The following is a 13019-nucleotide window of genomic DNA, read 5'->3' as shown; positions in this document are numbered from 1 at the left end:
TGACAAATTCTATGAAGCTTTCTTTAGGCTGTGAGAGTTGATCACTAATGAACTACACTAATTTTCAGGCTATGCTCTACAACTACTCTAAAAATATAAATTCAGACAGAAGCTAAGAAATTGTGTTTAGTTTTAAATATCAAATAAATATTGTTCAACTCCAGTTTTACTTACCATTTTCACTATGTCAGCATAAGCTGACTCAACAATCACACCACGAGTTGTTGAAACATATTCAACCAGTTCATTCAATGTGGCTCTCTTAATTTCTTTGCTCTTCAAGTCTGAAACAGAGTCCATGAAGTCAAATAGTATACAACACTGTTGCAACTTCTGACAAAAGAGGTCTTGCTGTTCATTTGAGGTGGCATCTGGAAGCAAAAGAAAGCATTGATTTCTAAATTTCGTATCATATCAACCATAACCGACCTCAGTATTAATAAGGAATACTAATTGAAGGTGGCAAGCAAGAAAGATCAATATCTAAAACCAAAATTGTCTGTGATACTAATATGAAATTTAACCAAGGTTTTGATATCTACAATGGGTAAGAGATTTTAAGTAGGAAATATATCAAACATAATTAATAGAGGAATTACACTTTTAAAAAAATTAATGTATTTTATAAAAATAAAAGTATCAAGCCTCCTTCCTCACAGAACTAACTCAGTCATGTGATTTGTTGCATTCCATCCACTAATTCTTTATTACATTATCTATTTAAAAATGTAAAAATCTGAAGGGCAGATACATATATGTAAAACTCTTACCCTCATAGGATGAATGCCCCAGATAACTGACACCAGTATTTCACAGAAAATATTTTATCCTGAATTTTCACATCTTAGACTAGAGAGATGTAATTAGTTAATTTATTTTACTATTTAAATTCTCCAGTTTGGACAATTTGAGACTATGTTTGTCATGACTAGGACAGTATTTTTATAAAGCATCAGTCTTTGTACACCCTTCCAGCCTGCTACAGAGCAAAATTCTTCCATTATAATGCTACAATTCAAATCTCTAGCAGAGTCATTTTAATAGTTTGAGTATTAGTTAGTTACTAAGCCAAAGAAGAAAACTTACTGGTAAATACAATTTTTTTGCTCACAACACTGTGACCTCTGACTTTTGCATACCAAGTCACAACAAAAGCAAGCATAGTTTTTCTGGTTAAATGATAAATCCATTAAATTTCACACCACGTAACTGAATTCTACAGAGGGGGAAAAAATCCTTTTCTCACTAATTTTTGTTTGTATTCTGGTAACACCCATGTGCAAGAGTCCCCTCCTCTGTCAGTCAATAAAATACTATGTGCCTTGCTGTAGAATTTTCGTCCCCATTTCTTTCTCTGGGCACACATGCATACTTACAGAGAGTGTTTAAAAATGGAAAGCACCTGTAGTTATCCTACACTACTTTGATTATCTCATCAACATAGCCGTGTATGGTAGAGCTTCCATACTGGTCATGCCATATCATAAAACAGAATCAAGTCAAGAGAAGGAAAAACTACCTTGGTAACTCTGCTTCACTGAAGAGAAACTCCCTTTGCTCTTAAGGTTTTTGGCTTACTCCCTTTGCTCTTAAGGTTTTTGGCTTCTCCGTTTAGGCCAGGTGAAAGGCTTTGTCCTTGTGAGCATACACCAGTATTAGGTATCTCAGAAGCCCTAAAGCATTTCCATAGGTTTTTTTTTTATAAGATAATTAAATTATTTCAAACTCTAATTACATACAGATAAGTTTGTACAGCAAATAAATACACTGAAAAATGAGTACATTGAAAAAATCACCCTTTAAAAGAAGCAATATCTGGAAAATACAAAATAACTGCAGAAAACGTGAAAATAGTTAAATCCACTAACGTACAAGAATGCAAATAACTCCCCCCCCCCCCCCTCCCAACTCTAGCACAGTGCAGGAGTCATCATCCTGAAAAGACAACCTCTAAAGATGAAAAAATTCAAGTTTGACATTTTTCAGAAACAGATGTGGGATTCCTTGCTACAGATATAAATAATGATTGAAAATGTATTTAGCAGGGATAATACGGCTGATTGAAATCTTCCTATAATAAGCTATTGGAGCTCTCCTGTTTAGAATTAACACGGACTTCCAGACCTAGACCCAACTATACCGGACACAAGACATCTATATAACACAAACACACCATACAACATGTCCTCTACCAGAGATCGCATTTCCATAAAATAGTTTTTTTTTTTAAACAGGGAAAAGAATACCTGCCCAACTGTCCTTTTGAACTCTGTTTTTTGCTCAAAATAGAATTCACAGGAGGATTCTTACTGGAGAAATCCCCCCGCCCTTCTTGTGAGGAACATGAAGAAAAAAAATGGAAAATTAAATGAATCATTTTGGCCAGGGAAATTGTGGACAAGTGCACAGCACTATCCCTATAAAATAAAAACTGATCCCTAACGTCACTTTCACCTTGAAAATTACCTTGCATGTAAAGCACTTAATATTAAGACAAAGCCCTCAGTTATTTTGTCAGGCACTGTCACCCATGATTCAGAAGCCTTTAATTCTGGACTCAAAATCCTATCTGAGCTTGGCAACAGGGACTACACTGTAATTATAGACACCTTTCAAAATGTCAGGAGTTGGGAAACCTGACTGGCAATACCATACCTATTGTACGGTACCTTATTTGGAATTAATTGCATTTATGCACTGATGTGGAATGAAGCATTCTAAATGTCCAAAGCAACATTCTGATCCCATCACGATGGGACTCTGCCCTCCAAAGGAGAAAAAGGAATCACTCAAAGACACATGTCCCATGACCTTGACGAAGACTTTGATACCAGAAGTACAAGTGAATTATCACACCACCTTTCATAGTGAATGGAGAAAGCAACCCTAGCAGAGTTTTCCTTAAAAGAGAAACAAGAGCACTGGTGGTATATCTTTATGTGAGTGGCAAGCCTCTGGTCACTCTTCTAAAACCAAAAAGCCTTCAGCATGTTTCTATGACAAATCTACCCATTCTGCGAGATATTTCTTGTCCATCTTGCTCAGTAGTAACCAGAATAGTCTTGTGATAGAAATATAGCTGTGTCAGTCTGGTGTAGCTGAAACAAAAAACAGGACTATGTAGCACTTTAAAGACTAACAAGATGGTTTATTAGGTGATGAGCTTTCATGGGCCAGACCGTGGAAGTAAAGTGTCACAACCATATATACCAAAGGATACAATTATAAAAATGAACACGTGAAAAGGACAAATCAAATTTCAGAACAGAAGGGAGATTGGGGGGGGGGGGGAGGTAAATGTCTGTGAGCTAATGATCTTAGAGGTGATACTTGGGGAAGCTATCTTTGTAATGGGTAAGATAATTAAAGTCTTTGTTCAAACTTAGGCGTAAAGTGTCGAATTTAAGCATGAATGACAGTTCAGAGGATTCTCTTTCAAGTGTAGTCTTAAAAGACCTTTGAAGCAGGGTGCAGGTAATCAAGTCATTGAGACAATGTCCTTTCTGGTTGAAATGGCAAGAAACTGTTTTTTTCTTTGTGATCTTGTCTAATATCTGTTTTGTGGGCATTGATCCTTTGGCGAAGTGTCTGAGACGTTTGTCCAATGTACATAGCATAAATTATATTTCTGCATGCGCAGAAATGTGTGTTCTTGATCTTATAACTCACTTGGTTAGGTCCAATAATGGTATCAGCAGAGTGAATATGTGGACAAAGCTGGCAACGGGGTTTGTTGCAAGGGACGGTACCAGGGTTGGTATTAGTGTGGTATGTCCTGTGGTTGTTGGTAAGAATCATCTTGAGGTTAGGTGGTTGTCTATAGGGGTATGTCTACACTACCCCCCTAGTTCGAACTAGGGGGGTAATGTATGCATACCAAACTTGCTAATGAAGCCCGGGATTTGAATTTCCCGGGCTTCATTAGCATAAAGCCGGCGCCGCCATTTTTAAAAGCCGGCTAGTGCGAACCCCGTGCCGGCACTAGGGGTTGTCCCTGTTGGTGCTCCACTGTAGGTCAATGCTGTTGCACACCTGATCAGAGATTTTCAGTAGTATTGCCCTCTGGTATGCCATGCATGCGTGGCAGACGGCACACACAGTACCACTACCACTACCACGCATGCACGGCAACCATCTCTTCAGTTCCTTCTCTTCCCTGGAAGGACAAGAACAACTCCAAAGCAGAGGGGAGGAAGGGCAGGTGGTGGAGCACCCACAGGGGACAACCATCTTGAAGAACCTCCATTATGGCACAAGTGAGTAACTTTCCTTTCTACTTTTTTGAACCATCTTCCCCACCTATTTTATTACTTTATTATTTTATTATTATTATTCGTGTTACTTTCCTTTCTTCTTCAAGGAGTGTCTCTGTGGGTGCTCCACCTTAAGTGACTGTATAGCAGTACTCCTGTGAGGCGGCGGGTGCTTCAGTTAATAATCATGTTGAACTTTGGTAAGGAATGTTAGTCCAAGTTCTGTGTCCCAGTTTGAGTAAGTGTCCAGGGCATAATGTCTGGCAAAAGTGTGTACAGAAGACCATGTTGTGGCCCTGCAAATGTCCGTCAGATTAATGCTGCTAAGGTAAGCCACAGAGGTTGCCATGGCCCATATGGAATGAGCTTGCAACTGAAGTGGAGGCTGTTGGTTAAAACTGATGTAAGCCAGGCGAATAGAGTCTACGATCCACTTGGAAAGTCTCTGTGTAGAGATTTGTATGCCCAATGACTTTTTAGTGATGGAGATGAAAAGTCTGTTTGTTTTACGAATTGCCTTTGTCCTTTCTAGGAAAAGGCCCACACACGGCATACATTGAGAGTGTGCCATTTAGCTTCTTCGGAGGTGGCATGCGGCTTTGGACAGAAGATCTGTAGCACGAGCGGTTTGTTGCAATGCCAGGAGATAAGGGCTTTAAATAAGAACTTTGGAAGTGGTTGGAGGACCACCCTGTCCTTATGAAAAATGGTGAAGAGTGGGTCAGCCCTGAGCGCCCCAATTTCACTTACTCTTCTAGCTGAGGTAAGTGCGACTAGTGTTGCGTCTTTCAATGAAAGTCGTATCATTGAACACATGGACATGGGTTAGAGCTCGTAGTACAAGGTTAGGGCCCATGCTGGGACTGGTGCTCTAAGAGTGGAAAAGTGTTCTGGAGGCCCTTTAAGAATCATTTAGTTGTGGGATGGGCGAAGACCAATTTGTCCTCAACGGGATGATGAACGCAGCTATAGCCGTGAGGTTAACCTTTAGTGAGCTGAAGGAGAGGCCTGTATGTTTTAGATGCAAGAGATACTCTAGTATGTCGGCCAGAGGAATCATGAGTGGATCTGCCAAGCTCAGGTTCGCCTAGGAAGAGAATCTACGCCACTTGTACAGGTAAGACTTTCTTGTTGAGACCCTGCAACTACTTATTAGGATCTGTCTAACCAGATATGTGAATGTTGCTTCTATTGAGGAAAGGCAGCGAGGAGCCACACTCTAAGACAAAGAATGTGGGGAGATGGGTGGCAACGCTCCCCTGTTGCTGAGTCAGGAGACAAGGGACTATTCGAAGGTGCAATGGAAGCCTTAGAGACATGTGAAGTAGGTAAGTATACCATGTCTGAAGGGGCCAAGCTGGAGTGATGAACATTACTGATGATGTCCCTACTCTTAATTTGTTGACCATCTGGTGGAGGAGCAGGGTTGGCAGGAAGGCACAGAGGAGGGGTGCATTCCAAGATATTGTAAAGGTGTCCCACAGAGAGAGTAGACTAATGCCCGCACAAGAACAGTACTATAGACACTTTTTGTTCGCAAAGGTTGCAAACAAATCAGTCTGTGGGAATCCCCAGTGTGAGAAAATCACGTGGAGTATGCCGTTGTCCAATTCCCATTCATGGTTGGAAGTGAACTGCCTGCTGAGGGTGTCCACCATAATATTGTCTTTGCCCAGTAGATAAGCAGCTTGTATGTGGACATTGTGGTTTATACACCATGACCATAGGCGCGTCACCTCTTTGCACAGGCAGAAGAATCTGGCTCCTCCTTGCCTATATAAGTAGTACATTGTGGCTTGATTGTCCGTAAAAATCTGTATTGTGTTGCTCTGTATCCGTTGCATCTGGCATACGTACTGCACTACTGTGAGCTCCAACACATTGATGTTGAGGGAGCACTCATGAGCCTGCCATTGTCCCTGGACTGAGAGGGGGCTCTAGTGTGCTCCCCATCCCAGGAGGGAGGTGTTTGTTGTGATCGCAATTGTCGGGGGAGCTATACAGAAGGGTACCCCAGTGCATACTTTTTTTGGTCTGCCCACCAATCCAGTGAGCGCTTTATCCTGTTTGGGAGTGAGAGCAGCTTGTTGATGCTGGTGTAATGGGGCCTGTACACCATTCTGTGTCATTGCTGCATTGGTCTCTCACGTAATCTGTCATGAGACACCACTGATGTGGCTGCTGCCATATGGCCCAGAAGCTATAGACAAGTTCTTGTGGGCTTGTCTGCAACACATCAACAGTGTTTAATCGTTTGGAAACAGTGGTGCAGAAGAGAGGCTGTTGCCTAGACGCAGTCAATATAGGTGCCTATAAACTCTATAGTTTGGGCTGGTTGGAGCTTGCATTTGGCTAAGTTGATTTGGAATCCTAACATCTGAAATAAGGACATGGCCTGAGAGACTGCTTCGAGGGCCTCCTGGCGGGTGGGTATTCCGATAAGGCCATTGTCGAGCTAGGGGAATATAGCTACACTATAGAATATATGGTTTTGCAGGGAGAGTCATCCTTGCTGAAGGAATGGGACCTCTTCCTGGATCTGGTCATAGGATGAGTCCCTGGTGGAGATGCTGGCCCGTGTGGATGTTTCAGACATGGCCAGAGGTTACGCTTGGGGGGGGGGGGGGGGGGAAGAGAAGAGAGAATGAGTGCTCCGGGTCCGAGGCTTCTCTAGCGAGAGAAGTTTCAATTGGAGCTTTCATGCCTTTCTTGTGCGAGCTGTAAGTTATTTGCAATGCTCGTACTGTGCTGTGATATGCACGTGGCCCAGGCAGTGTACACACTTGGAATGACCGTCGAAGTTGGGAATAGACAGCCTGCAGTAGAGGCAGTGTTTGAAACCTGGGGAGCCAGACATTCCCAGGATAGTAAAACTGTTAGAAAAAATTCAGAGTAACAGAAATTCGTTTTTTTGTGGGGGTTTCCCCCCAAAACACCTCTTATTAGGAAAGAAATCTAAACTCTAAACTGATTAACTACTAATTAAACTATCTAATAGGAATGCTATCAAAACTAATAAGCGAAAAAGGTGAGCAACTGTAGTTCCGACCGATGCCGATGGCGATAGAGAAGGAACTAAAGGGGTGGTTGCTGCATATGAGGAGTGGTGGCACGCGAGGCACACCAGAGGGCACTGCTACTGAAAATCTCCATCCAGATACAGTGAGCCCTCGCTACTTCGCGGTTCGACCATCGCGGATTCACGACTTCGCGGACTTTTTTTATATCCGTATCATATCGTGCTTGCCTATTGTCTTTATACTTTCATATCATTCGTCATTACAGATGGCTTTTGTGCAGCATTAAAGAATGATATGGAATTACAATACAGTATAGGCTAATCACAGGGGAAACTTTGTAGGGGGTGGGGGGACCTATCGGTTTCTATTTACAGTACGTAAATATGGTGTCCCTACTTCGCGGATTTTCAGCTATCGCGGTCGGGTTTGGAACCTATCTACCGCGATAAACGAGGGTTCACTGTATGCAACAGCGCTGCAAGACCTAGGGTGTGTCTAAACTACATGGCTGGGTCGATGTAGCCACATAGATTAGTCTGATCGGCAGAGGAAAATGAAGCCGCGCTTCAAATAATCGCTGCTTCATTTAAATTTAAATGGCTGCCACGCTCTGCCGACCAGTTGTTTGTCGGCAGATTGGGGCAGTCTGGACGCGCTGCGGTCGACAAGGAAGCCTTTGTCAACCAGCACAGGTAAACCTGGTTTCACGAGGCATTCCTGCGCTGGTCGACAAAGGCTTCCTCGTCGACGCAGCGCGTCCAGACTGCCCCGATCTGCCGGCAAACAGCTGATCATCAGCTGGTCGGCAGAGCGCGGCAGCCATTTAAATGAAGCCGCAATTATTTAAATCGCGGCTTCATTTCCCTCTGCTGATCAGCCTAATCTACATGGCTCCGTTGACGGAGCCATGTAGTTTAGACACACCCCTAAGGTGGAGCACTGACAGGGACACTCCTTGAAGAAGCAGTAGAGCAAAAAGGTGGGTTTTGTTATGTGTTTAAAAAAAAAAAAAAAGAAAAACAACCACATGGCTGCACTATATTCTTAATGTCAACTTATTTTGGTAGTAGCTTATAAATATCTATTTATCTTCACATACATTTTGTATAATACCATGACACAAGTGATGTGAGCTTCCTAAATACTGACTACACAGATGAGCTCCATTACAGAGATGTTAAATTTCGATTAACTAATCGAATAGTTGATGGGATTTCCATCAACTATTTGATAGTCTGTAAGGGCACCTCTGCCTTTGAACGGTAACAAGAGCCCAGCAGAAGCCCCATGCTCTCTGCGGTTCCTGGGCTTTTGAAATATGAGACCCAGTGGGGCTCTTGTACATTTCAAAAGCAGAATCGCAGCACTACCAGAATGAGCAGAGACTGCTTCAGTCCCTGCTTAAGCCATCTGCTGCTATGCCTCTACCTCCCCTGTGGAGACAGTGCTAGGGAGAAAAAGCTTTTACAAGCCTGCTCCTCCCAGCCCTGGCTCCTTGCTCACCCCTTTGCTGCCTCTCTCTGATAGAGGCAGCAAGAGGGGGGAAGCGACTAGTCCAGGGGTGGGCAAAAGGGCCTCTGTGGGCTGGATACAGCATGCCAAGCCGGTTGATCTGGCCCATGGAGGCTGTGACATTCCCCCGTCCCCAAGCCAATTATTGTCCACCCCTGGACTAGCTGCATCACTAGTCACTTACATCCCTACTCCATTATTTAACTCACTATTAAAATATTTCACATTTATTCACTGTACAAACTTTTCACCTGACTTCATATCGGGGAAATAACTAATTTAAAAAAAATTCTTATTGGGTTTTTTAAGCCTTTACTTTCCAGAAGAAGATTTACCAAATCAGGCCTACAATTTTGTATTATTTGTTCAGAACTTCTGTTTAAATATGTTTTCAGGCAGGTAATTAAATGTTTTCCCTGCCATAGAAGTAATGGAGTAGTCAACCGTTAGCTTCAGTTAACAGTAGATCCATAAAGCTATACTAACTAAGAAGTACAGTGTAAGCCACCCAGCGTGCTTGAAGGAAGATTTAACATATTGAACACACTGTGTGCCACAGGGAAAAAAAATGCTTACATCTTTACTGACGGTCACAATTCAAACAGAACTATCATTCAGTGTGAAGTCTCAGAGTTTTCAGAATAAAAAGCTCTTATGAGAGAGAAGTAATTAGAATGAGTTTTTAATAGCAAATGGATTAAAATGGAAGTCAAAGCTAAAGTTTATTATTTCTATTATGAAATTGCAAAATATTAAACCTAATTTTTCAATGTCCAAGTCATTGTTAAATTTATCTGCAAGCAAAATGAAAATCTGAATTTAATTAAGTCACATCTTAATAAGTAGAACATTTATTTTTAGTTCTAGAATAGCACAAAATCTGCTCACTCTTATGATTTTCATGATCTCCAATATCTCCCAATAGAATGTTTCTATTTATAGAAAACTTTTATACCTGATCTGAGAACAATTTACCAGACACATATTAGCTAGATGCAGATACAAAAAGATGTGGTTGCTGGGGAACTACTAGCAATATCCAGAAACAATATCTTGAAGGTCAGTTTAGTCCTCCCTCTGGGTACTGAAAAAAGGGGAAGGAAACACTGGCATTTTACCCTAAAATCCTGGGTCCCTTCTTGGGAGTTAAATCTTTCTGTCAGACTCTGTCAAGATCAAAGATGATAAAGCCAAATGATCAAAAGTAGAGAGTAACTCTTAATATTTTATTGTTACACTGAGCTAAGTAGTAAGTTAAGTAAGTAGCTAAGTTTAAAAAAGTACGTAATTGGGATCTTCTCTATTATTCTACAATGGGTTGTTTGAGCAAGTGTCACATCATAGCAGCACAGCACTACCACACCACAGTGATATGCTGAGGATGCAATCCAAATAGGCTGAATTAGGAAAGGAAACACAGCTTTTCTTGGCATTGCCCCTAAAATGATAGCAGTCCTCAAATGGGAATCTGAAATCTATTTTAAATTGTAGTATCCAAAACCTAACCAGACTTTTACAAAATAGTTTAGAAAGCACTTAGAACTGTAACTGTAAAACAGTTTAGTCATTTAAACTTATCAATGAAGAAATTGTGTTTTAAACTCTCAAACTGTAATGTAATTAGTAACAAAAAAGCAAATCAAGACATCTGCGCAGTTTCAGTGGTTGAATTGTGAAGACTAATTGTTAAAGTGAATAAAAAACAACTTCAGAAGCAACTTTGACAAATCAAAAACAGTTATTTCATAATTTTCCTTAAAATATTTAAGAAAACCTTGAAAAAACCCCTCACCAACATGCTTAGCTCTCAAACTAATAACCAAGCACTTGTCAGAGTTTGAAATTTCTAGAGAAGTGGTGAGGACTGTATACAGGTAATCTAATGTACCTCTCAGGTTCTCAAGAGAAATTTTTCCCCATATCACGCTGGTCAACATTCCCATAAATCTTATACAATGATGACATTAAAACCAGTGGGAATGTTTTCCTTTATATATATCTTAAACACAGAGTGAAAAATATTATTAAAAACCTTCCTTACTGGTAGAATGCTTTTAAACTGCTATCATAGTAAGAAAGATGCTCTTGTGAAGCATGCTACCTGTTCCATAACAAGGCCTTTATGCACAATATTTCCCATTTGGAAGAAGGGCACATTTATCCTGGTCTTGAAAGACACCACTGTAATCACCAAAATGGAATTTCAGGAGTCACTGGTTAGACCACGGCTGGGCAAAATACGGCCCACAAGCTGGATCTGGCCCCCTGTTGCTCCCCCCTCCCGCCCTGGCCCACTACCTGTCAAAAGTGGCTACCAGGCCATTTCTCTTTCACAGCTGTGAGCCCAGGGATGGTGGGCAGATTGACTAGTTTCTGGCCAATGGGAGCTGCCTGTTAGAAGGCCAGGCAGCGTGCAAAGCACTATTTTCCCCTTCCCTCAGGTTCATAGGTATTCACATAGCCTGTGCGGGGAAAGGGTGGGATGGAGAGGGACAAGATAGGATAGGGCAGAGCAGGGCAGACAGGCTGCCTGAGAAATGTGCTGGGCTGCTGGCTGGGAGTCACCCAGATAAGTGTCTCCCACCCAGAAGCTGCCATTGGCACCCCAGCTCTCTAACCTCCCACCCACATAACCCAGACTCTTTGCTACTCTCCTGAATCCATATCCCTCTCCCAGACTCTGAACCCCAGTCTCCTGGCCCAGGTCACAACCCCTTCCTGCCTTAGGTCACAACCCAAACCCCTGCACCAGGCCACAATTTGCTCCTGCTCTAGGTCGCAACTCAAATCCATGTACCCCATCCTGTACCACCAGTCCAGTACCCAGGTCACAACCACCTCCTTCACTAAGACTCCCTTCAGCACCCCAGTCCTTTACTCTAAGCTCCCTTCTGCACCCAACCTCCATCCCAGACACTGCACCTTCTACACTGATACCATGGAAGAGTGTGGCCATTGACCACTTTCTAAAATCTTGGAGTGCCCCCCCTCATCAAAAATTATTGCCTAGCCATGAGTTAGACAGTGATCTTAACTGTGTTTAAGACCTGGTTAATATACTTTTTGCAGCTTTAACAATGCCATTATAGTAAAAACCAGCAACCCCGCAGTGTAGGTACAATTGTATCACTATTTTGAACAATGAACATTTAGGCTATGTTTCGATTGCAGGCTTCTTTCGGAAGAAGCTTTTCCGGAAGAGATCTTCTGAAAAAAACTTCTTCCAAAAGAGTGTCCACACCGCGAAACTGCATCGACAAAGTGATCTGCTTTTTCGACAGATAGCGTTCACACTGAATGAAAACTCTCTCGCATGTAAGCTGTGATTACTATGGGCGGAATGGTCACTAGGGCACCAGTACTTTTTCTTCTTTCCTCTTCTTGCGAAAACTCCCTCTTCCCAGTCCACACATGCCTACTTCCAAAACAGCTCTTTCAGAAAAAGGCTTCTTCCACGGAGAAAGAGGATTACCAATGCCAGAAAACGCCTCTATTCTTTCGATTCACTTTCAAAAGAATGCAATTGCAGTGTGGATGTTATTCAGGTTTTGTCAGAAAAATGGCAGTTTTTCCAACAAAAATCTATAGTGTAGACATACACTTAGTGTACTTATTAAATTCTTGAGGTACAGTTTCATTCAAGAACTCATTTCTTGAGGGTCAAAAAGAGACTAGCGTGGGACATGAGTACTATAGCAATGTATCACAGTTGATAAATCTTGATAGAAATGTAGCCGTGTTAGTCTGGTGTAGTTGAAACAAAAAACAAGACTATGTAGCACTTTAAAGACTAACAAGATGGTTTATTAGGTGATGAGCTTTCATGGGCCAGACCCACTTCCTCACATCAAATAGTGGAAGAAAACTGTCACAACCATATATACCAAAGGATACAATTAAAAAAAATGAACACATATGAAAAGGACAAATCAAATTTCAGAACAGAAGGGGGCTGGGGGGAGGAGGTAAATGTCTGTGAGCTAATGATATTAGAGGTGATAATTGGGAAAGCTATCTTTGTAATGGGTAAGATAATTAGAGTCTTTATTCAAACTTAGATGTAAAGTGTTGAATAACAATTCAGAGGATTCTCTTTCAAGTGTAGTCTTAAAAGGCCTTTGAAGAGGATGCAGGTAATCAAGTCATTGAGACAATGTCCTTTCTGGTTGAAATGGCAAGAAACTGTTTTTTCTTTGTGATCCTGTCTAACATCTGTTTTGACCTAACATCAAGA

The 13019-nt window shown here is 41.7% G+C and overlaps 1 protein-coding gene across 2 annotated transcripts in view; it reads right to left on the bottom strand.

Moving 5' to 3' along the window:
* PPP2R5A (protein phosphatase 2 regulatory subunit B'alpha) overlaps positions 1-13019 on the bottom strand; it is a 120878-nt gene that overhangs the window by 79783 nt on the left and 28076 nt on the right. For both annotated transcript variants that reach the window (XM_075925151.2, XM_006135173.3), the window contains exon 2: positions 175-371. In XM_075925151.2, coding sequence (XP_075781266.1) covers positions 175-371 — 197 coding nt within the window. The remainder of the gene's footprint in view (positions 1-174; positions 372-13019) is intronic.

The sequence above is a fragment of the Pelodiscus sinensis genome, chromosome 3 (genome assembly GCF_052426305.1).
Source record: "Pelodiscus sinensis isolate ZL-2025 chromosome 3, ASM5242630v1, whole genome shotgun sequence".
Classification (NCBI taxonomy): Eukaryota; Metazoa; Chordata; order Testudines; family Trionychidae; genus Pelodiscus; species Pelodiscus sinensis.
The sequence above is the reverse complement of the archived record's forward strand: the minus strand, read 5'-3'. Positions and strand labels throughout refer to the sequence as shown.